Raw genomic sequence first — 20,101 nt, 5'->3', positions numbered from 1 at the left:
TTTTTCGAGCGTGTGTCTATATATAATAATAAGAAAAAAATTGAGTAAAATAAATAATAAAAATAAGAATAATAAAATGTATAGCAATAAAAGATATATTGATAAAAAATAATCATACACGTGGTGGCATATACATACGTCACGAAAACATTAACTCACCGGTCCAAGATTGACAAATCCGTTTCTAGCAGCAACTTGATCAGCCAAATATCTTTCAGCCGGTTGCCTCATTTTAACGAGGAAACTATTGGTAAAAATTTCGGCTCGAGTACCAACGATGGTGAAGAAAAAAGCAATAAACGCGAGAAACATCCTGAGACGGAAATTATAATAAAGACCGAAGATCTTACGGTTGCTACCGCTTTACTCGAAGTACTGAAGGATAGTACTATGAATTCGGATGCTCTTCTATCTCGGACCACGAGATATGTACTAGATCGTTTCGATTGTGGAGGGGATAAAGGGTTGAAGGACGAGAGAATGCCCAATGGTGCCTACGATCCTTTACTTCGCGATAATAGTGATGCTAGTGACGTGATCGCAACCGATATTACTGGTATCCCAGTCGTGCTTTTGTTGGTAATAGTGCTGATGGTGGATTCGTTGACGTAAGTAACACGTGCTTTCGTCAAGCTCGACGGAGAACGACTACCAGTCGACCAGTACGATATGCCTGCTCGATCGTATTCCTTAACCATTTGGTTCATGCGCTTCTCGGCCAAAGTCTTCTCTATCGTACGATCCTTCTTTTTCTTTCGTCTCTACGCGCCATTTTCGTTCGAACCTTTTTCTATCTCCTTCTTTCTCTTTTTTTCTTTCTCTCTCTCTCTCTCTCTCTATCTCTTTCTTCCACAATATCACTTTTTTATCTTTCAATTGATGCCTCTCGCATAGAATTCAGAAATGTTCGAAAAATGAAGAAAATCGAATTACTTTCATTACGACGTGATTGAAAAAAATATTAATTCGACAAACAAAAATATGACAGCTGATAGTCAAAAAATAAATTTCCGATATAAGAGAAAGACAAATATTAGAGCGTGCAAAAATAATGGAAAAGTCGTTTTCACGAGTTTCAGGAGTCGTCGTCCGAATACTCGGCGTCACGTGACGTCACCCCGACATATCGATTCGATGAGAACTTCCGACATTGTCTTCTCCCCTCTACTTTTCATACTGACGCATGCGTTCTCCCATTCGTCCTTTATAGGACGCCGCCATTTTACTTTCCTCTTCATTGCGCCAATCAGCGCGATCTACCGATCACTTCTCGCTTGCATTTGTTTCCATCATTTGGAGAAGTAAGCAGGCATCGTACATCATCATTCTCGAAATATATAATTATTCACCTATGATCATACGGAAAAATTAGGGAAACTATAGTGATATACTGCGTATAGAATTTTTTGTTTTCGTTTCTATTTCTTTTCTCTTTTTTCGTGACGAGCTCTTGATTGGTCCGATCGTAAGATTGTAACAATTCGTAGCCATTGGACGAAATAAACCAGTACGTTTGACATAAAGATAAGATGAAGTCTAATTTCATTAAATATAAAAGCTTCGTTTTTTCCTTTCTTTTTTCTCTCTCTCTCTTTTTTTTTTTATTTATTTCAATAAAACTTTTTTATCAAAAGACAAACACGCACGAAATACGTTGTCGATTGATTAATGTTAGATAAGAATTTTACTTATGCTTGCATTTGAAAAATAGTAAATAGTAAAAAATTCTGTTTTGTAACCATAAATATAAAAGCAGCAAAATCTTGTGGCTTTCGTTTGAAACAAATCTCGAATATACGTAATAAAATAACAGTCAATAAGAAATAGAAATAATATTTTGATTTGATGTCCATTTTAATAATACATATTGGTGATAAAAGTGACGATAAAAACGTATCGATTTGTATTTACATCCAGGAGAATTCTTTCTAACCAACGTAATCCATGCGTAAAACAAATTTTATTAGGAAATATTAAACAAATTGCTAGTTAAAAGAAGAAAAAACATAATTTACTGTATAAAAAGAAATTTCGAATATTTAACATTCTTATTGTAGAAAAAGAGCTACAAAAGGATTACATCTGTTTCGCAACACTTAAGTCACTGACTTAAGATATAAATTAATAACACTCTTCTCTCAATAATACAATATAAATATACACTCTTATCTAATATGGATATTAATACATGTGTATGTAGTTTGACAAAATACTATGTTTGAACATGAATTATCAACAATAAAATTAATTTAACCCTACATAAATACAACAAACAAATACTATAACACAATCGTTAAAATATTCTTCATTTGTTCAACTCAAATACTTTGTAGAGGTAAGATGCAAAAATGTTATTTCCATCTACTATTTATTTGCACTGTAGTTTCATAGAACTGAAGTTACTATGCAATTTGATAACAAATTTGCAAAGTATTAACTGAAGATAGATTAAAAGTCCAAAATTTATAAAAAGAAACATTATTTCACCTTTGTACCCTCTTTGGTGGTATTTCTGAAGTTATAGTTGGTTTTACATTTATCTGCATTTTTCTTTTTGCTTCCAATCTCATTTTTGCATCTAAACGTTTTCTTTCTATTTCTTCAGGTGTACACAGTATAGTCTGTGAATCCTTTGTACTTCTGATAGCAGAGTCTCTTAATATAATTTTACTAGTATTAAGTGCATGCATGCTTTCCTTGTCACTTATTGATTTAATGTTTTTATTTGCATTTACATTTCCATTTGTTGTATTTCTACTACTAGTATTTACATATAATTTAGATGGCAAATTTGAAGAAGAAGAGTGTTTTATTATTTGACGTGAATTAGATGTACTAGGTTTTATATTTAAACTTGTAGTTTTTTCTTGTCCAAAATATGAATCCGATAAACTTCTAGTTTTAAAAAATTTTCTACTTTCTGTTAGATTATTGTTGACACCAGAATTATTAACAAGTTTATTCAAACTATCCATAGAAGTCTGATTAAAATAATAACTGGTGGAATTATAGCCAGCATTATTCGATTTTATTATATTTTTAGTCATGTTTCTGTTCATTGAACTAGAATGTTTATAATTTTTTTCATTTTTATTTGACGTAAATTCTGAGTCTGGAAAAATATCATCATATTCTGTTGTTTCAGATAATAATTTTTCATCTTCTATGCAAGTAGCTAAACAGTCATCAAAAGAATCATCTGGAATCTCAAATAATTCGGAACTATTATTTTCTATTGAATTTTTCCAATTTTGTAGATTTCCATTATGAGTATTTATAATATTGTTGTTTAAAGGAGATTGTTTTATGATGTCTTCTTTCATTTCTAACCTTTTTACATCTGTATCTATATTTTTCTTACAATTAGGTGTATTTTTAGAATACGTTTTACAGAAACTACTAACATTCAAAACCAAAGAATTTTGAGAAAAAAGAGAGCTTTTTGAATTATCACTCGAACTATTTGCACTTTTAATTTTTTCTTTTATGACAGATGTATCTTTCTCTCTACTTCCATTAGATAAGTCAGTTGTATTATTCTTTTTATTTGTACACAGATTAAATTTTTCTTCTATTTCTTGACTACATTTCACCATTGAATCTTCAATTGATTCATCAAATAATTCTTCCAAACTTGTGCTTATTTTGTTGGCAGAAGTATTTTCTTCCAAAACAATTAGTATATCTGATTCATCTTTTCCTTGATGATTTTCTATTTTATCCTTATTATTGATGTCATTTTCTATATAATCCTCATCATTACGCTGTATGGTTTTCATTTTTTCAGTCAATGCTTTTAATTCAGCAGCAAATTTTCCGATACTTTCTATATTATCTGCTTTTACTAATCTCCTTCTTAAAGGTTTATGTAACAAAGGAGAATTCGAATTACGTTTCTTTTGAAGTATTCTGGTTTGCTTAGGAGTAGCAAGGTGATCATTTTCAGTTTTGCTTCTAACAAATAAAGGTTTGGTAGAATTTTGCCAATCCCATGCAACTTCATTACCATCTTGTGTACATGGAACTGATATTGGACTACAATGATAATCAGGTTCAGGAGAATCTTCTATATTATCTGTAGGATGTTTTTTCTGGAATGGTGTACTGTGACCAGGACGATCAACAATGTCATTTGAATTTCTTATTGGACTATTCTTACTGATTTCATTCTGTTTACTTTCCATTGACAATAAAGAATTATCTATAAACATATAGAAATGCTAAGAATCTAAAACCATAAGTTTCATTTTTATTCTGTCTATATTACACAACTTGCTATATTACAAAAGGAAAAAAGTATATTATAAGAAAACATTTATTACCATGATTTCCTTGTTCTACCGGCTTTTGAAACTTATCTTTATTTTCTTCCAATTTATGCGATATTGTCGATTTCTTACTTCTACTCATAATTATTCTTTATTATTATTAGTCACTGTATAAACCTAAATACACTGAAAAAATAATTTCTCATGAAAATTTATAAAATATAACTTGTTTAAAAACTTTATTAATTATTTCTTAATTATTTCCTTTACAAAATAAAGCATAAGTTATATTAAAAAATAATACAGAATACGACACTTATTTATTTTTCAATTTCGTACATTTGAAATTTCATACGTCTGTGTTTATTTCATTTTTTCAAAAACCGATTTTCTGACAAGTTATAACTTTGCGCATACCATAAATTATTGACTGTCAAAGAAAGGTGCGTCGAAAGTGAATTTCTCGCTTCATTTAATGCGCCCTCTGAGAAAACATTAATAACCTACGAAATGTAAAGTAAAGAAACTTATACAGATTTTATTATTTATATGATTCTCAATAAAAAAATACCGATGAACATAGAAATATACTCTGTTTAAATTATTCGTAAAATCTAAAAGACTTTGCTAATTAATTGGAAAAGCTTTAAAATTTTTATATATTGGCAGCACTATTCCACATTCTGTTACAATAAACGAAGTCTCCTTCAAAGTTCGACGAACCTGTGTATTATACATATTTTTTCAAATTTATATTTCGTAGTAAATGAAATATGCAGCTCGAATTGTACAATCAGATAATAACTTCAATCCGAAAATTTCACGGATTGTCGAAAGACTGTGCAAAAATGTTAAAGGAAAAATACGACGAGTAAGTTAATCGTTTGTTTACAAAAATTATATTGGTAATTTATTTTTCGTGATAACATATTCTTAATTAATACATATGCATTTATATTTTATATTTTATGAAAAACTATTTCAGTGACAAATATAAATGACTTTACCTTTGTTTAGTGTGCCAACTAATACATTATACAGTATACTATCCTTAGAGATACAACAAAAGATGAAGATCAATCACACTAATATGTTTGGTCCCAATAAAAACTATTACGAAAGGTAAGTGTATTCTATTTGCCTTGAAATTTAAAAGAAATTTTATATTTAAAGTAGTATTGTATTTGAATTCTATTAACGTAGACGTATGTTTATACGACTATAATATTAATAAAGTTTGCTAAAAACCTAACAATCGATAATTACGTAAAAAAAAAATAAATAAATAAGTAAATAATTAGCAATAGAATTCATGTTTGTTAATATTCTATACAATTATTCCCAAAAACATAATTGTATATGTAATATTATTTGTAGATATATTATTATTAATATTATTATTAGATGTGTTATTAATATGTTTGCTTTATATATAATTTATAGTTATATAGAAGCTGTACAGAATGGAGAACCTATAGGGATCTTATTAAAAATGGCAAAAGACATAGATGCACCACCAGCATTATTAGCACGTAATGTTTTAGAAAAACATTGCGGTCGGGAAGATTCTACCGGTAAAATATTTTTATATTTGTCATACATTTGTCATTTAAATTATACTTTACATCTTTATAGTTATAAAAAAACAAATTACTTTCTTCTAGTTTCTCGAAAAGATGTTAGCAGACTTTTTAAGGATACAACTCTAATAGAGGATAAGGATTTATCTTATGAAGTATATTTGGTAAAATCTTTCAGAATTATTTTTATGCAATAATCTTAAATAATATTTATTAATCTCTTTTTATTATAGTGTATATTATATGATGATCTTTATGGACCAATAGCAGATGCTATGGGCATGTATGTATTCTATTCGTTCTACATCAAAATCTATTGTTTATATTATATTAACAAGAAACTGTTAGTTCGATAGGTCAAGAATATGAGATGAAATTACAGAATTATTTGACAGAACGGAATCTCGCATTTCGCAACGAAGAACATTTGCGATCAAGAGGATACGACAAAACGCCAGATTTTAAACTGGAAGTTCCTATTGCAGTGAATGGTTTCGTGGTTAATTGGATTGAATCAAAGGCGCGTTTTGGTAATCCTGAAATACATCAAAAATATATAAAGGAACAATTTCTAAGTTATTGGAATAGATTTGGTCCTGGTCTCGTTATCTATTGGTTTGGTTATTTAAATACTTTGAATCAACCTAGCGAAAAGAAATTTATTATTATGGATCATTTTCCAGAAGAAATCACATATATGGATCCAAATTCGATCAAGCCAACAACATCGTGATTGTAAATAATATAGTTTATTAAATCTCTTTTTTTTATTATTTATTTGTATATATACATATATAGATATTTTCTTTTTAATCAAACTTTGGTAATCGTATAAACATTTCAAACGAAATACGTCCTTGTTTTTCTCTCTAATATACACGTAAATCCGTCCTTGAATAAGAAGAACTCGAAAACTGGAGCACGGTGGCTGTAAACGGTAGAAACGCACCTGGGTTTGCCGCGCAAGCGAGATGATACGCTTATTTATATATCCAGCTGTGTTTGTCCGTAAGCGCCGCCGCTGTCGTGATTTCAAAGCCAGTGTGCAGTTTTCGGGCATCGGTTATCATCGTACGTGCGGAATCGGAAAAACGCCAGGAAATATTTGGAAAAAATATTTCTTATCAATTAATCGCGATTGTGAAAAGTGATATCGACGTAAATCAAAACATTCGAATATAATTTAACCTTATTTCATTTTAACCGATCTATTTCACAATTTGCGTTAATGTTTTTTCTTTTTTCTATTTTTTTTCTTTCTTTTTTTCATTCTTTTCTTTTTTTAACATGACATAAAATCTAAAATAAGATACAAGAGACAGTGAGAGTGAGTGAAAGGGTGAAAGAGAAAGATAAAGATAAATTCTAGAATAATTTGTAACATTTTTGTTTATCATAACAACGACAACAACAACTACTACTACTACTCTAAAACCGATATGTGTGATTTTTATATTCATTCAAATCTTTCAAAGTTGTGATATCACTATTGCACGAGTATGCGTGCTGATTGGTCGACGGTTTGAATTGTAGTGTTCGTTAAACTTTACATATTACATCAAAGAAGCGTAGAAGTGTTTCGTGAAAGTTCATTGGTGAAACGAAAAATAAGTTACGTTTTGCATAACAATAAAGGTCTGAACGAGTACACGATAACAGCTCGTTATCTATCTCACCTTTTTCTCTAATAACTTGAAATTTTTTCGATAAGTCCTTATCATCGTGTGAACATCAATTATCTTTATCGCTTCTTATCGATTAAACTATCAGTAATAACGAATTTGATCAAGAGTATAACTTAATGACATTAACCGGCTTCTTTTGTGCGTGTGCTCTACATTCGCTAGTTCAAGGTCTTTCGATATCTTGAATCGATTGAATTGCATGGGAAGGAAAGAGAGAGACAGAGATAGAGAGGAGAGATATATAACCACTGCAAGATAACACGGACGCAGACGCGTCAAGTATTCAGCATCGAAAGATAGAAAGAGAAAGAAAGAAAAAAAGAGAGATAAAAAGTCTCGACTGTAGTCTCGATGAGGAAACAAAAAAAAGGAAGACTGTGATGACTTCGTCCTCTTTGTCGACCGCAAATAGATATCCTATTTTCAGCATCTCTCTTTTGGTGTGAGCGTGTCAAATTCATGAAAAAAAAAAAAAAAAAAGAAGAAGAAAGCAAAAAAAAAACATTAATATGCACATATTATGATCCAACAATCGTCGATCATTAAATATTTTTCTTTGTTTGTTTCTCTTTTTCTTTTTTATTTGTCCGATCTATCATAACGAAAATTGATACTTAATCTCAAGTTTTGTTCAGTTTCGTTTATTTGATCATCTCTTATAACAACCAATAACAACAACAACACAACATCAAAAGGGGATATATAGAATATGTCTATAAATTCATCGAAACGTACGGGGAAAGATAACCTCACGAAACCGGCAATACAGTCTCAACTTGCCAGATTAAAAAGAGAGGTGAGACGATGACACGTAACTCGAAATATATATGTGTATATATATATATATATATATATATATATATATATACACACATATATATATCATACATATACATATATATATTGCTTTGACCCCCTTTTTCAGCTTACATATCATTCGTAAGACTCGTCGTATCGAGAATATAGTGTAGTAATAATACGTTTGTATCATTATCGTTCGATTTCGTTGGTTCTCCATACCATCCTCAAAAAAAAAAAAAAGAAAAAGAAAGAAATAGACATCGATTTATTAACATCATTAATTCTAACAAAGAAACGTGATGCGAATTCTTTTCTGCTTCGCAGGAAGAAGAAGAATTATGGATATCAGGAGAAGAACTTTGTACGGAAGGAAGCAGCGATGAGGAAGATAGCAAAACATGTTCTAGATCATTCTGTAGAACAAATAAGAATCATGATCCGCGTAATTCGTCGGCCACTGGTAGACATCATTGGATTGTATCGGATAATACAAAAGAAATGTCCGAACGATCGAGTAGCAATTCCGAAGGAAATATGTCTTCGATAGAAATAACAAATTCTTTGAAAATGGATACATCAAATACACGATCGAATTCTTCGATAGATTTGGAAATGAATGACGTTTCAATGGCGGACGATACGTGTTCGGATGTGATACAAGATGAGGAAGGACAAGGCCTTAAAGACTCTGAAATATCGTGGAAGGTTAACAGAGGTACCATCAGGTTACTTAATACAGGTGCTAACGCTGCTACTATGGAACCCGATAGACCGTAACAATGGATTTTTCATCGGAGATAGTATTTCTTAGAATTTAATCTTGTCAACAATCTTTTATGTACTTTTCGTCATCTTTTTGCGTTTTAATTACGACGATATTCGTCGTTGTAGTTCTTTCGAATGTAATTCAAATCTTTCCCACGATAAAATCGTGACGTAATCGAAGACTGATTTCTCTGAATTTTGATTGGACGGTTTAAGTTAGTATGGCTCAATCAAAATACGTAAGATCTTAAGTACGTCATGATTTCTGATTTTTATTATATTTGGCTTCGTATCGTTTCTTAGTTTTTCTTTGTAAATACAAATGTTAGTTTTGAATTTATTACTGGTTCGATAATAGATAGATCGACGAAAGAAACCTGGCAAGAAGATACAACTGAATTGAAGGAATTAACGCTATTAGGTTATCAGCGAGAATTTGTCACGCGTTTACGAGGTCTTCAAATTGAAGGTAATGAAAATTATGAAGAATTTATTATGAATGTCTTTTGAAATTCTGACGTTTCATTGCAAGATAATCATGAAAATAACGGTAACACATATCTGAGAAATGATCTTAATAAATGCGAATTGAAAAACTTAAGTACGATGAACGAGGAGTTGGAAAAACAAATATCGAAGGTAAAGAGTTTGGATACTGCTATCAAAAAATTTGATAATAATGTAGAGGTAAATATATTCTGCAAGTTCGAATATATATATATTAAATGACGATCGTGTCTAATTTATTCACTTTAATAAGTAAATCGTAGAGAAAACAAAGTATATTTAAGATGATTCTTAACACAGGAAGAGATGAAAGAAACTTTGTTATGTCAATATAAAAATCGTGAAAAATTGAAAGAGATATTAGAGAATGTACCGCTTGAAACTGGAAAATTAGCTGAAAATACACAACAATTTTTTAATTTATACAATGAATGTACTGATATATCTGGTAATAAATGAATGAATATTTATATATAATAATATATTATAATTAATATCTCTTTCTTTTTTTCTTATTTATGAATAAGCACTTAAGGATGTACATGGAAAAATTAAGCAATACAATACGCATAACATTGAAATTTCGCATAATCAACAAATGTTAATAAAAGAAGAAGTAAATACAATAAAAAATATACATGAACAATTATTAGAAACAAAGAAGAAAGGATGTAAATTTAATAAGAAGGATAAGACAGTATATCTTATTTATTTCTTTATGAATTTTTATTTTGACAGGAATTTAATAAAAATATTGATATTAACAGTTAGCCACATATCAGTCAAAAATGTTTCCTAATACTACTAATAAAAAACAAAGAATGGCAATATTATTTGGAGATATGATTGATGGTAATAAGGACATTGTCCATTCTAGTAATAATCCTTACTGTGTTAATGATGAAGAAAGAAAATTATTACGTGAATTAAGCGAAAAAATTTCAGTGAGTGATTCAAATATTTTAATATAATTTAAAATATCGTTAATATTATGTAAAATGATAGATACTACAAAGTGGTAAAAATTGTAAAAAGTCTGGAATACAAAAGGATAAGCAATTATCATTAAATATATGTAATACGCATTCAATAAGCACATCAGATAACACAATAAGTACAACAATAAGTACTTTGCAAAATGTAGATGAAGAAATTCTATTGGAATTATTAGAAGATTCAAAAATAATGATGGCTTCATCTGCTGAGGGTAACAAATAATACTATCTTTTAAAAAAATATAATTCTTTCATAACTTTTCTCTCTTATATAAAATTATGTCATACAAGGATAAGAAATAACATATATCTAAAATCTTTAATAAACGTCTTTTATTTTGTGGTATTTACAGAAAAATTACAAAATTGGAATTGAGGTTAAATAAATAATATTTTATCTTACAAAGTTATAATTAATTTGTCAGTATAAAAACACATTTATACTACATTTGAATATAAACAACTTGAATACTTTGTCATTATCTAATTTATCTAATTTAGATAAAGGTAAATTAAATCATATGTTTTAAATATTATATATCAAAAGCAACTACTTACAAAATATTTTAATCTATAATATTATTAATTTAATATTTATGAATTATTAAACAATATTTTCTTGATTTTTGCTTCTTCTATATAATTTAAAATACATTATTTTATTAAATCTTTCTTTTTATTTTTATCTGAAACTGTATACTTGTCATAACTTTTTGTTGGATCAAAAGGTTCCCATCTACTGGCAGGAAATATGTGTTTATTTCTTTCATACCATGATCTAAAATATACATATATAATCATTATTTCTATACTCATAATATTTAGTTTATTATAAATATACTAAAGATAGAAAAATTATACCTTAATAAGACTTTGCCCGCATGCGATTCTTCCGTTTCAACAGAAGCATCGTGCATAACTCGAATATCATCATGAACATCAAATGTAAAAAGTGGTCCACTCTTCCCTCTTGCCTGAAATAAGTATAAATATATAATATGTATGTCAGTGCTTTCATTCATATTCTCATATCTACAAACACACTATGTTAGTTAAAAATATTTTTATTATTTATAAATAATACCTTGGTGACAATGAAGTCATAGAAAGTATAGTGATGTGGCAAGATAAGATCTTCTTTGACATACATTAATTGATCTGCCATTACAGTTTTAAGTTCACTAAATTCTCGTCTTAAAACTTCCAAACATCTTTGAAGGAGTTGATAAATTGAATTACCTGTAAATAGTATAAACTAGTATCAATTAATATAGATTTTTATTGAATTTATAAATATACAGAAACAACAACATTACACAATCATAGATCTATACTATTTTATATTTTAAATATATATAAATATTTACCTTTTTTCATAATTACACTACGTCGATGACCAGATCCATCCCAATAACTGAAAGTAATTTCTATTTCTTCTTCCTTTAAAGCATTTTGTTTTTGGGCCCATTCTTGTCGTAATTCTTCTCTTAATCTATTTTCTTCTTCTTCTCTTTCTCTATCTGGTAAAAAGCTTGTATCTACATCAGGGTTTTTTTTAATTTTCTTAATAACTGGACCATAACTTTCATTCTTTGACTTTTCAGATTTATCAGATTTTGCATCTGATTCTTCATCCGATTGTTCAGACTCTTCATCTAAATTAAATGATAGTGCTTGTATTTGTCTTTTTTGTTTATTTTTTTCTGCTTGTTTTGCAGCAAGTGCTCTTTCTTTTTCTTGTTCCTTTTCTTGTTCCTTTTGTGCAAGTTTTCTTTCACGCTCCTTTACTATATTCTCTTGCTTAGCTTTCATCTCATTTAATGTAACAAGACCAATAGTAGATGTTTTTAATTGTTGTTCCACAGCATTATAATGCGTGGCAAATTTATTTTCTATATTATGGATCTTCAAGTCATCTTCTATTTTCTTTTTTCGTAATTCTATTTCTTGCTGTGCAATCTCACGTTTTTTCATGAGTTGCATGGCACGGCCAGCTTCGCTAGCAGCTCCTTTATAGTGCGCCATGTTTATTCACAAAAATATATTTATATAATTAATAACAAATCTTTTATATCAAAATCTTCATATGCTTTCAAACCTATAATAAAAATACTTTATTAATTTCGTTTTTTTTTTTTTAATATAACTATTATAAATAGAAAAATTACCCTAAAATTAAGTTATCTTAATCTTATATGACGTTAATAGCCTCAAACAAATTCACTGTTTATTTTGTTTAGACTAAGTAAACAAATTATTTTGAATACATTGGAAATTCCACAATAATAGTTTTATTAACTAAACAAATCGAATATTTTATAATTCACATCTAATAACAAAGAGATTCTTCTTTCTCTATTGAATAATATAAATTCGATACATAATCAAATAAAATAGGTTAGCAATTTCACAACAAGAAAGTGAAAACTACACTGTTCTCAGTCTCGAAACCATAGCTATCGACCGGAAGTTATGAAATACATTACGGTTTCTTTGAGAACTTTGCTGATGATAATAAGTATAGAATAACGAATAGCGCTAGGTTACGTTTCTTTAAGGATCAGTCGATATATGGCATTTTTACAGCAAATACAAAAAGATTAATAATTATTTTATTATTATGAAATTTACATAAATTTAAACGTATTATTACAGATTATTAATATCGTACTTCAAGAAAATCTAGTTATTTTAATTATTATTTCAACAAAACAACAATAGGTAAAGTTTAAGAAAAATATTACCTATCGTCGATGTATTAACAAAATTCTTTGATATCTCGTCAGATGTCGCTACATGAATCGATCATATTGGAACAATGCGTTCGAAAGCAAAGTTTTTTTCTTTATTTGATAAGATACGTCGTTTTTAAAGTACGTACGAATCAAAGTTCGTAATTGAAAAAAATATTTCTATACTGTAAGTGATACATAATTTGAAGTAAACATGCATCACGAGATCAACGATTAAACGATACGATGATGACGTCTTAGCCGCGGAAAGTTCGCGATCTAATCACAATAATAAAATATGGGAGTAGGGGAAATAGGAAAGCTTGTGTGGCGAATCAAACGTGGCGCGTCGTGACGTCCATTTGATAAGAGGATAAAAAAAGTGAGGAGGAGAGAAAGACGTAAGAAAGAGAGAGAGAGAGAGAAAGAGAGAAAGAGGACGGGAAGAAAACCGTTAAACGCGACCGACCACTCGAGCGTTCGTATGCGCTGGTCATCAAGTGAAATTAATTGGCAGATTCGCCGACGCATGGTTGTACAGAATAATACACATCTTTTTTAAAATACAATGGCGACTTTCAATGCGAAGAACTTTCGCTTGGCTGGCATAAATGCTGTCTTCTTCGATTTGGACAATACTCTCATCGAAACGAGAAAAGCTGATAGTCGAACCTGTCGAAAGGTATATATATATATAATGTTTCAAACCATTTATATTTAGGAGACTATCTTTGCTCCTTTCCTTTTCTCATTCCGTCTCTTTCATTCTTTCATCTTATCTATGCTGTATAATTATGTGTATATATATATATATATGCATGTGTGACGTGTGTACGGTGGTGTGACATATATATATACACAGCATACATGCGTACCGTTCAATGATACATTCATATATAATTACGTATAGTATAGATTTGAAGGAGAGAGTGAATCGGTAGGTCGCCAGAGGTCAGACGTGTCTCGTTTACGTACGTTGCTTCTGCAACAAAGCTTCGCGAGAAGATACGCGATGTTTTACCCTTTGCAAGTTCTCCCTTCTCGGCGACGAGGATCATACCCGAAATAGATACGTCCCCCTTGGCGATTGTAATTCGAGCCGACTCCCCGTTATAGCACTTTCTTCGCGACGACTATTTTCGTACGTACCGCTCTTACCGCGCGGTATCTTTTCATCGTCCATGCGCGCGAGACGCAGAAAGTGCTTACGAACGCAGTAACGTGTTTTTTAACGTTCTTTTTTGGATACCACCCACGTATTTATTTTGCATATCGTTTTTAGAGTTCCTTCGAAGGAATAACGATACGAACAAACGAACATTTCAATGTTATCGTTTTGTCTTTAACAAAGGAGACAATTGAAAAATAATTGATGAAATTGAACTGCGCAATATTTCTGTCAACATAAATAATATTGAGTATTTTTTAATCGTATAAAAAGAAAAGTAGAAGAATATAAAAAAGTTCGATCGTTCGATATCATCGAGAAGAAGAATTAAATTCGAATCAACGTTAATACTTAACCAATAAAGAATTATTTTTGGAAGAGAAGGTTTAATTTTTTCACGAAAGCGTTTACACGTACGTACCATAGTTTGAAACTAAGAAGTTATTTTTATACTGAAAGAGAGAACGTGTCAAAGGGCAAGGCTATAGTGCTTGAGGTGTTTGTCCTAGCTAGCTTCTATGCCAGTTTCCTTTCGACAGTGCTACGTACAAGGTGTGACTCTAGAGCATTCTTAATCTGTGAGTTCTTATGAATATATTGTCATTTTTGAGCATCAATGATCGATGCACTTTGTGAGAAGTGGTCAGTGACATATTGCTGTATTTTGTATATACATACATATTTATTTAAAATTCATTGATATAAATAAAGCAGCAATATGAGTATTCCAGAGGATGTAAAACAATGCGTTGCCATTTTAAAGTCGGTTAATACTGACTCTGAAAAGTTTGCAGTTCTTTTCATGGTAACTAAATTAGTAAATGCCAAAAATTGCAATCTAGCTGCTAAGCAAATGCTTTTTGAAGCTATTGGTACAAAATTTATAAAGAAATTATTATCAAGCGACATAGTTCCTGTCGATTGTCCAGCACAAGTGTACAAATCAGTAGCATTATCCATCCTTTCTGCCTTTTGTGGAGAGCCAGAATTAGCATCTCATCCAGATATGGTAACACATGTCCCTATTCTTCTTGAAATTATTTCTCAAGCTGATGAAGATGCAGCCGATGACATGTTAATTATCGTTAGCGAAGCTTACAGATGCTTACAAAGCATTACACAATTTTTACCAGGTCAAAAGATACTCCTGGAAAATAAAGCAATATCTAAAATGTGTGACATTTATTCTGAGAAAAGTTTTCAAACGGATGAAGCTCTAGACATTTTGGTTACTTTAGTTGGAAGATATGGTCCAGATGCTTGGGATGCAACAGATACAGTACCTTTCCATGCAATTATGAATAAGATTGCATGTGATTTTGAAACAGATCACACAGAGAGAAAATTTAAATTATGTAGTATCTTGCAGGCATTATTGATTTCTTGCAGAAAAGAATTAATATCAATGACTGCAAAAGATGAATCTTGGCCTCTTAGTATCCACAAAGGATTAAGCAATATTCTTGGTTCAAAGATAGGGAAAGATCAACGAGATCCAGCTTTGAAATTAGCTTCAGTTATAATGGAGCTTTTGGGTGCTGAATGGACCATATTAAATAAGGAAAAACCAAAGATACTTATACTATTATTAATTCAGTTAGGATCAATAGAAGTTAGAATGCAATTGGAGGGTCATCAGCTTAAAACTGTTGTTGCAAATGGTGAATTAGTTACAGCTTGTTTTGTAATTCTTGAAATGTCTCTTATGTATATTATCTCAGATCAATTAGATCTAGAACAAAAAGAAAAGCAATCTTTATATACAGCTTTGAAAGGTGCTTTTGCTGCTATTATTGGCCTATTAAATTCAGTATCAAAAATGAAAGAATTGACTGATATCAAGGAACGTATTTTTGTTTGTGCAATGGTTAGAGTACTTGCAGCATGGCTAGCACAAGAAACAACTGCAATGAGGCCGCAAGTTTATGCGGTATTGCCATTTGTATTAACAATAGCCAATGATACATTTTATGCCTACCGTAATAGAAAACTTGCAGAAAAAGCAAAAGCAGGTGCTAAAGGTGGAAATATCAAAAATGAAGTAGGATCATCCTCTGTTGAATCAGTACCACGTGATCCACTAAGTGAAATTGATTTATTAAGATTGCTTCTACCAGCTTTGTGTTATTTAGCAGTAGAAGAGGATGCTAGAAAAATTTTACTTACTCACAAACAAGATGAAGTCTTATTTGAAAGTTTATCTTATCATTGGACAATAGTACATTATAAAAAACCACCAGTTCCAAGATCGGAACGCTTAAAAGCATTGAAAGAAACAGATAAAACAGATGAATTGGACTTACAAACTTTAGAAGAAATGAAGGATTCAAGGACAGCAATGGTTTCTATATGCAATGTTTTAATGAATATAACTGTGTTAGAAGCCAAATTAGTAGAGGAATCTCCCATATATATTTCTTTATTGAAATTCATTTTCAATAATCTTCCAGAATTGAAACAAATGCCAGACAATTTAGTTCTTCATGGTCATTTAGCAGTTCTAGGACTCTTATTATTAAAACAACAAGCAAAACGTATTAAGAAGAATGATTTTTCAATATGCCGTTATATTCAAGCTACTATCAGATTTTTATGGGATGCATATATAATAGATGAAAGTAATGATCCAACTGAATTAGTTGTTGCTATGTCCTATAAAGAACGTTGGATGGAACTTATGGAGCTCTGGTTTCTTGGAATGCAAACAATGGCTGGAGTATTACAAGTAATACCATGGTTATCACAATTTACGATTGAATCTGGATGGGCAGAAGAAATTATTGAAACTTTGAAAAAAGTTAAAATAGGTAGTTTACAACCAAATGTAAAATCTGCTTTTGAAGATCTACTATGTCATCTGGTACAGGCAGATCAAGGTGTTGCAGCAGTTTTGAAGAAATGTGGAGCATTGACAGTTTGCAGAAATCATCGCATGATGGAACTTGGAAAACATTTATTTGGAGATTAAAATTAAATCCTTTAATAATTTATATATATATATATACATATACACACACATATATATATATCAATTAAAAGTAATTTTTATTAATTTTTGCAAGATTCTATATGCTTTGTACAATTAAAAATAGAATTTATAAGTTTATTGTATTCTACTTCAAATAATTTATGTATATAAAGTGCTGCAAAACGTTTAAAAAATTTAATATTTTATTGTATATTAGTTATAACATTAAATTATAATGATGAGAAAATTATATCCTTATAAATATAAATTATATCCTTATAAACATCTTGTAAGTAAACTCTTTGATTGGATTACTTACAAGAACATTTCACTCAGCTAAAACTCTAGAAGCTCTTGAGACTTCGTCTATTCATCAAAATTGTCTATACGTACGTAATTCGGATATAAATTTAGATATTAGTGTATCTGGAAATAGTTTGTGTTTGGCAGTAGGAAACAAACAGGGTTTTCTAAAAACAAACTTTTCTACATGTTTTTAACATGAATATACATATATTTGTAGAATATATTTAATTTACTCATTTTTTTGTATTTTGTTTATAGATATAATTTGTTACGTTATTAAACAAAAACTTTTTATAATATTTAATAATATTACATAAAATCTTGTTGAAAAAATAAAATTGAATTTTATATCAGTAACAAAAAATTACCAAAGTCTGTATAAATTATCATTAGATATTCTTTAAAAAATATATCTAAAAAAATATATATATATAAAAAGGAACAATATACAAAATTACCAAAATCTGTATAAAATATCATTAGATATTCTTTACAAAATATATCTAAAAAAATATATATGTAAAAAGGAATAATATACAAAATTACCAAAATCTGTATAAAATATCATTAGATATTCTTTACAAAATATATCTAAAAAAATATATATGTAAAAAGGAATAATATACTTAAAATATAGTAAATATGGTTTGTGGTATAAATTTAATATCTAATAAAAAAGATAAAATTTATAACAACATATATATGTATAAAGATATTGCAATATCTATATTTCTAATTTTATTTGTAATAACAGAAATAGAAAAGGTTGTCATAAAAAAAATATATATATATCTACAGCCTTGTAATATGAGAAAAACTTTTTTTTATTAAAGTATATACTATTGTAATCTATCTTTACTTTTTCTTTATATTGACTCTGAAAGCAAATTATGACATTCATCATAAATATGAATATAAACATATCTTATAGTTGTGGTTGAATATTTAATCTCTTTTAATTATTATTTAATCTAATGGATGGGTAATTCTGTATCCAGAAATCTTATAGCCACAACTTATAGAGTTGGAGCATCATAAATTTGTTGTTGGCACAACTGATTTTGTTGTGATTACAGCAACGTCCGCGGGTGCTACTTCGAGTGTCCACTAATCGGCTCGAGTATTTCAATGAATCAATGCATTTTCTAGGTAATCATTAATATGAATTAAATGTCCTATACTCCTAAATGATCGCTTCTGTCCTTTGATCCTGTGAAGTCTCTTTTAAATTGTACATATCCACATTCAATATTTTATCCATTTCAAAGAATTATATTTATTTTGCATTGTTTAATTAATAATTTAATTTGCTATATATTATAACATCTTGTGTTTAATAAAACAAGTGTTATAATATGATCAAAGTATTTTCATAAATAGCAATTTATTGAATGTGGTGATCACTGTTATCCTTTAGTTTCCTCTCATTTTTCATTTTCATTCATCATTCTTAACATTACTTTTGAAACGAAAAATAAAAGAAAAATCTAAATCTAATCAATGACATTATATATGTATCTTTAGCTGGCCGAGGAGCTGACACAAGAATATGGAATTCCTGAAGAAGTATCCATAAAAGTTACAACTACATATTTGAAGCTCTTCAGAAAATGTCCAGATAATAGTACCTGCACATTAGATGCCTGGCGAATGATATTATGGAATAAAGCATTAGGAGAAAAACTTTCATATTTAGCCAAAAAAGTTTACGAACGTTGGCTACATTTAAGATACCAATATTTGGCATTAGAATCTGATACGATCGTATTACTTCGACGGTTGAGAAAAAAATATTTATTGGGATTAATAACGAATGGACCGTCGAATGCACAATGGGAGAAAGTGAGAAAACTTTCATTAGAACAATACTTTGATGTTATTTTAGTATCAGGTGACTTGCCATGGGAAAAGCCGGAAGCAAGAATTTTTGAAGAGGCATGTCAGTTTCTTAATGTGACACCCAGTAATTGCATAATGATTGGTGATAAATTAGAAACAGATATCTTAGGTATGTTTCTGTATGCATAACAAAAAACATCAAACATCTACATATTAGATCACAATAAATTCACGTTTGTACAAACAAAATACATGTAATATATAAATCTAATAATAATATGTTTGGCTAAATCAGGTGGAATAGAAGCAGGCTTTGGTGCCACCGTATGGATACCAATTATAGATAAACCACGCTTGTCTGTAGAAGATCCACAACCTGATTTTACTGTAAGACGTTTAATGGATATTTCAAATATATTGAACCGTAAACCAGGTGCTCCAGAACTTGAAGATACTTCCTCTAATGCTTCTGATGGCAGTTAATGCA

The 20,101-nt window shown here is 29.7% G+C and overlaps 7 protein-coding genes across 22 annotated transcripts in view; 4 read left to right on the top strand and 3 right to left on the bottom strand.

Annotated features, from left to right (window-relative positions):
• LOC127067711 (neuroendocrine convertase 2) overlaps positions 1–1,122 on the bottom strand; it is a 32,387-nt gene extending 31,265 nt beyond the window's left edge. Inside the window, exon 1 of the mRNA XM_051002973.1 lies at positions 160–1,122. Coding sequence (XP_050858930.1) covers positions 160–312 — 153 coding nt within the window. The 5' untranslated portion in view covers positions 313–1,122. The remainder of the gene's footprint in view (positions 1–159) is intronic.
• Positions 1,123–1,941: 819 nt separating this feature from the next.
• On the bottom strand, positions 1,942–4,714 carry LOC127067712 (putative uncharacterized protein DDB_G0282133). 3 transcript variants are annotated; one of them, XM_051002974.1, is made up of 3 exons: positions 4,608–4,714; positions 4,323–4,454; positions 1,942–4,201 (listed from the first exon to the last, which is right to left on the bottom strand). In XM_051002974.1, the coding sequence occupies exons 2-3, from the start codon at positions 4,408–4,410 to the stop codon at positions 2,484–2,486; spliced, it is 1,806 nt and encodes a 601-aa protein (XP_050858931.1). In that variant the 5' UTR covers positions 4,411–4,454; positions 4,608–4,714; the 3' UTR covers positions 1,942–2,483. The 3 variants fall into 3 exon arrangements, with proteins under 3 accessions (XP_050858931.1, XP_050858932.1, XP_050858933.1); XM_051002975.1 differs by having other exon boundaries at positions 4,323–4,650; XM_051002976.1 differs by lacking the exon at positions 4,608–4,714 and having other exon boundaries at positions 1,942–4,228; positions 4,323–4,491.
• A 41-nt stretch (positions 4,715–4,755) lies between these two features.
• On the top strand, positions 4,756–6,698 carry LOC127067716 (CDAN1-interacting nuclease 1). 2 transcript variants are annotated; one of them, XM_051002981.1, is made up of 6 exons: positions 4,756–5,139; positions 5,286–5,390; positions 5,712–5,842; positions 5,933–6,012; positions 6,082–6,131; positions 6,197–6,698. In XM_051002981.1, the coding sequence occupies exons 1-6, from the start codon at positions 5,042–5,044 to the stop codon at positions 6,579–6,581; spliced, it is 849 nt and encodes a 282-aa protein (XP_050858938.1). In that variant the 5' UTR covers positions 4,756–5,041; the 3' UTR covers positions 6,582–6,698. The 2 variants fall into 2 exon arrangements, with proteins under 2 accessions (XP_050858938.1, XP_050858939.1); XM_051002982.1 differs by having other exon boundaries at positions 5,254–5,390.
• Positions 6,699–6,844: 146 nt separating this feature from the next.
• On the top strand, positions 6,845–11,921 carry LOC127067717 (uncharacterized). Of its 12 annotated transcripts, none has more exons than XM_051002988.1 (4): positions 9,107–9,786; positions 10,345–10,550; positions 10,612–10,813; positions 10,955–11,921. In XM_051002988.1, the coding sequence occupies exons 2-4, from the start codon at positions 10,395–10,397 to the stop codon at positions 10,975–10,977; spliced, it is 381 nt and encodes a 126-aa protein (XP_050858945.1). In that variant the 5' UTR covers positions 9,107–9,786; positions 10,345–10,394; the 3' UTR covers positions 10,978–11,921. The 12 variants fall into 12 exon arrangements, 5 of the variants coding, with proteins under 5 accessions (XP_050858940.1, XP_050858945.1, XP_050858942.1 ...); XM_051002985.1 differs by lacking the exon at positions 10,955–11,921 and adding an exon at positions 9,907–10,054 and having other exon boundaries at positions 9,107–9,568; positions 9,632–9,786; positions 10,134–10,848; XR_007782715.1 differs by adding an exon at positions 6,845–8,329 and having other exon boundaries at positions 8,659–10,813.
• On the bottom strand, positions 11,230–13,051 carry LOC127067715 (protein FAM50 homolog). The gene is made up of 5 exons (XM_051002979.1): positions 12,770–13,051; positions 11,969–12,699; positions 11,686–11,840; positions 11,463–11,575; positions 11,230–11,379 (listed from the first exon to the last, which is right to left on the bottom strand). The coding sequence occupies exons 2-5, from the start codon at positions 12,624–12,626 to the stop codon at positions 11,256–11,258; spliced, it is 1,050 nt and encodes a 349-aa protein (XP_050858936.1). The 5' UTR covers positions 12,627–12,699; positions 12,770–13,051; the 3' UTR covers positions 11,230–11,255.
• A 396-nt stretch (positions 13,052–13,447) lies between these two features.
• LOC127067710 (neurochondrin homolog) lies at positions 13,448–19,376 on the top strand. Of its 2 annotated transcripts, XR_007782714.1 has the most exons (3): positions 14,022–17,858; positions 18,852–18,924; positions 19,300–19,376. XR_007782714.1 is itself a non-coding variant. In XM_051002972.1 (2 exons), exon 2 carries the CDS (start codon positions 15,220–15,222, stop codon positions 17,467–17,469), a length of 2,250 nt encoding a protein of 749 aa, XP_050858929.1. In that variant the 5' UTR covers positions 13,448–14,015; positions 14,616–15,219; the 3' UTR covers positions 17,470–18,013. The 2 variants fall into 2 exon arrangements, 1 of the variants encoding a protein (XP_050858929.1); XM_051002972.1 differs by lacking the exons at positions 18,852–18,924; positions 19,300–19,376 and adding an exon at positions 13,448–14,015 and having other exon boundaries at positions 14,616–18,013.
• On the top strand, positions 18,754–20,097 carry LOC127067784 (N-acylneuraminate-9-phosphatase). The gene is made up of 3 exons (XM_051003117.1): positions 18,754–18,798; positions 19,300–19,783; positions 19,910–20,097. The coding sequence occupies exons 1-3, from the start codon at positions 18,754–18,756 to the stop codon at positions 20,095–20,097; spliced, it is 717 nt and encodes a 238-aa protein (XP_050859074.1).
• Positions 20,098–20,101: the final 4 nt, after the last annotated feature.

Source organism: Vespula vulgaris, chromosome 11 (assembly GCF_905475345.1).
Source record: "Vespula vulgaris chromosome 11, iyVesVulg1.1, whole genome shotgun sequence".
Lineage (NCBI taxonomy): Eukaryota > Metazoa > Arthropoda > Insecta > Hymenoptera > Vespidae > Vespula > Vespula vulgaris.
The sequence above is the reverse complement of the archived record's forward strand: the minus strand, read 5'-3'. Positions and strand labels throughout refer to the sequence as shown.

Bases quoted from the DNA above. Each gene is read 5' to 3' on its own strand.
- LOC127067712 (XM_051002974.1), bottom strand. From the start codon at position 4,410: ATGAGTAGAAGTAAGAAATCGACAATATCGCATAAATTGGAAGAAAAT. The intron at 4,202-4,322 runs GTAATAAATGTT...ATATGTTTATAG, and splicing joins GGTAGAACAAGGAAATCATG to ATAATTCTTTATTGTCAATG.
- LOC127067716 (XM_051002981.1), top strand. From the start codon at position 5,042: ATGCAGCTCGAATTGTACAATCAGATAATAACTTCAATCCGAAAATTT. The intron at 5,140-5,285 runs GTAAGTTAATCG...ACCTTTGTTTAG, and splicing joins TTAAAGGAAAAATACGACGA to TGTGCCAACTAATACATTAT. The intron at 5,391-5,711 runs GTAAGTGTATTC...TATAATTTATAG, and splicing joins AATAAAAACTATTACGAAAG to TTATATAGAAGCTGTACAGA.
- LOC127067717 (XM_051002983.1), top strand. From the start codon at position 8,243: ATGTCTATAAATTCATCGAAACGTACGGGGAAAGATAACCTCACGAAA. The intron at 8,330-8,658 runs GTGAGACGATGA...TCTGCTTCGCAG, and splicing joins TTGCCAGATTAAAAAGAGAG to GAAGAAGAAGAATTATGGAT.
- LOC127067715 (XM_051002979.1), bottom strand. From the start codon at position 12,626: ATGGCGCACTATAAAGGAGCTGCTAGCGAAGCTGGCCGTGCCATGCAA. The intron at 11,841-11,968 runs GTAAATATTTAT...TACTATTTACAG, and splicing joins TAGTGTAATTATGAAAAAAG to GTAATTCAATTTATCAACTC. The intron at 11,380-11,462 runs GTATAATTTTTC...TGTATATTTTAG, and splicing joins GCGGGCAAAGTCTTATTAAG to ATCATGGTATGAAAGAAATA.
- LOC127067710 (XM_051002972.1), top strand. From the start codon at position 15,220: ATGAGTATTCCAGAGGATGTAAAACAATGCGTTGCCATTTTAAAGTCG.
- LOC127067784 (XM_051003117.1), top strand. From the start codon at position 18,754: ATGGGTAATTCTGTATCCAGAAATCTTATAGCCACAACTTATAGA. The intron at 18,799-19,299 runs GTTGGAGCATCA...ATGTATCTTTAG, and splicing joins TTATAGCCACAACTTATAGA to CTGGCCGAGGAGCTGACACA. The intron at 19,784-19,909 runs GTATGTTTCTGT...TGGCTAAATCAG, and splicing joins ATTAGAAACAGATATCTTAG to GTGGAATAGAAGCAGGCTTT.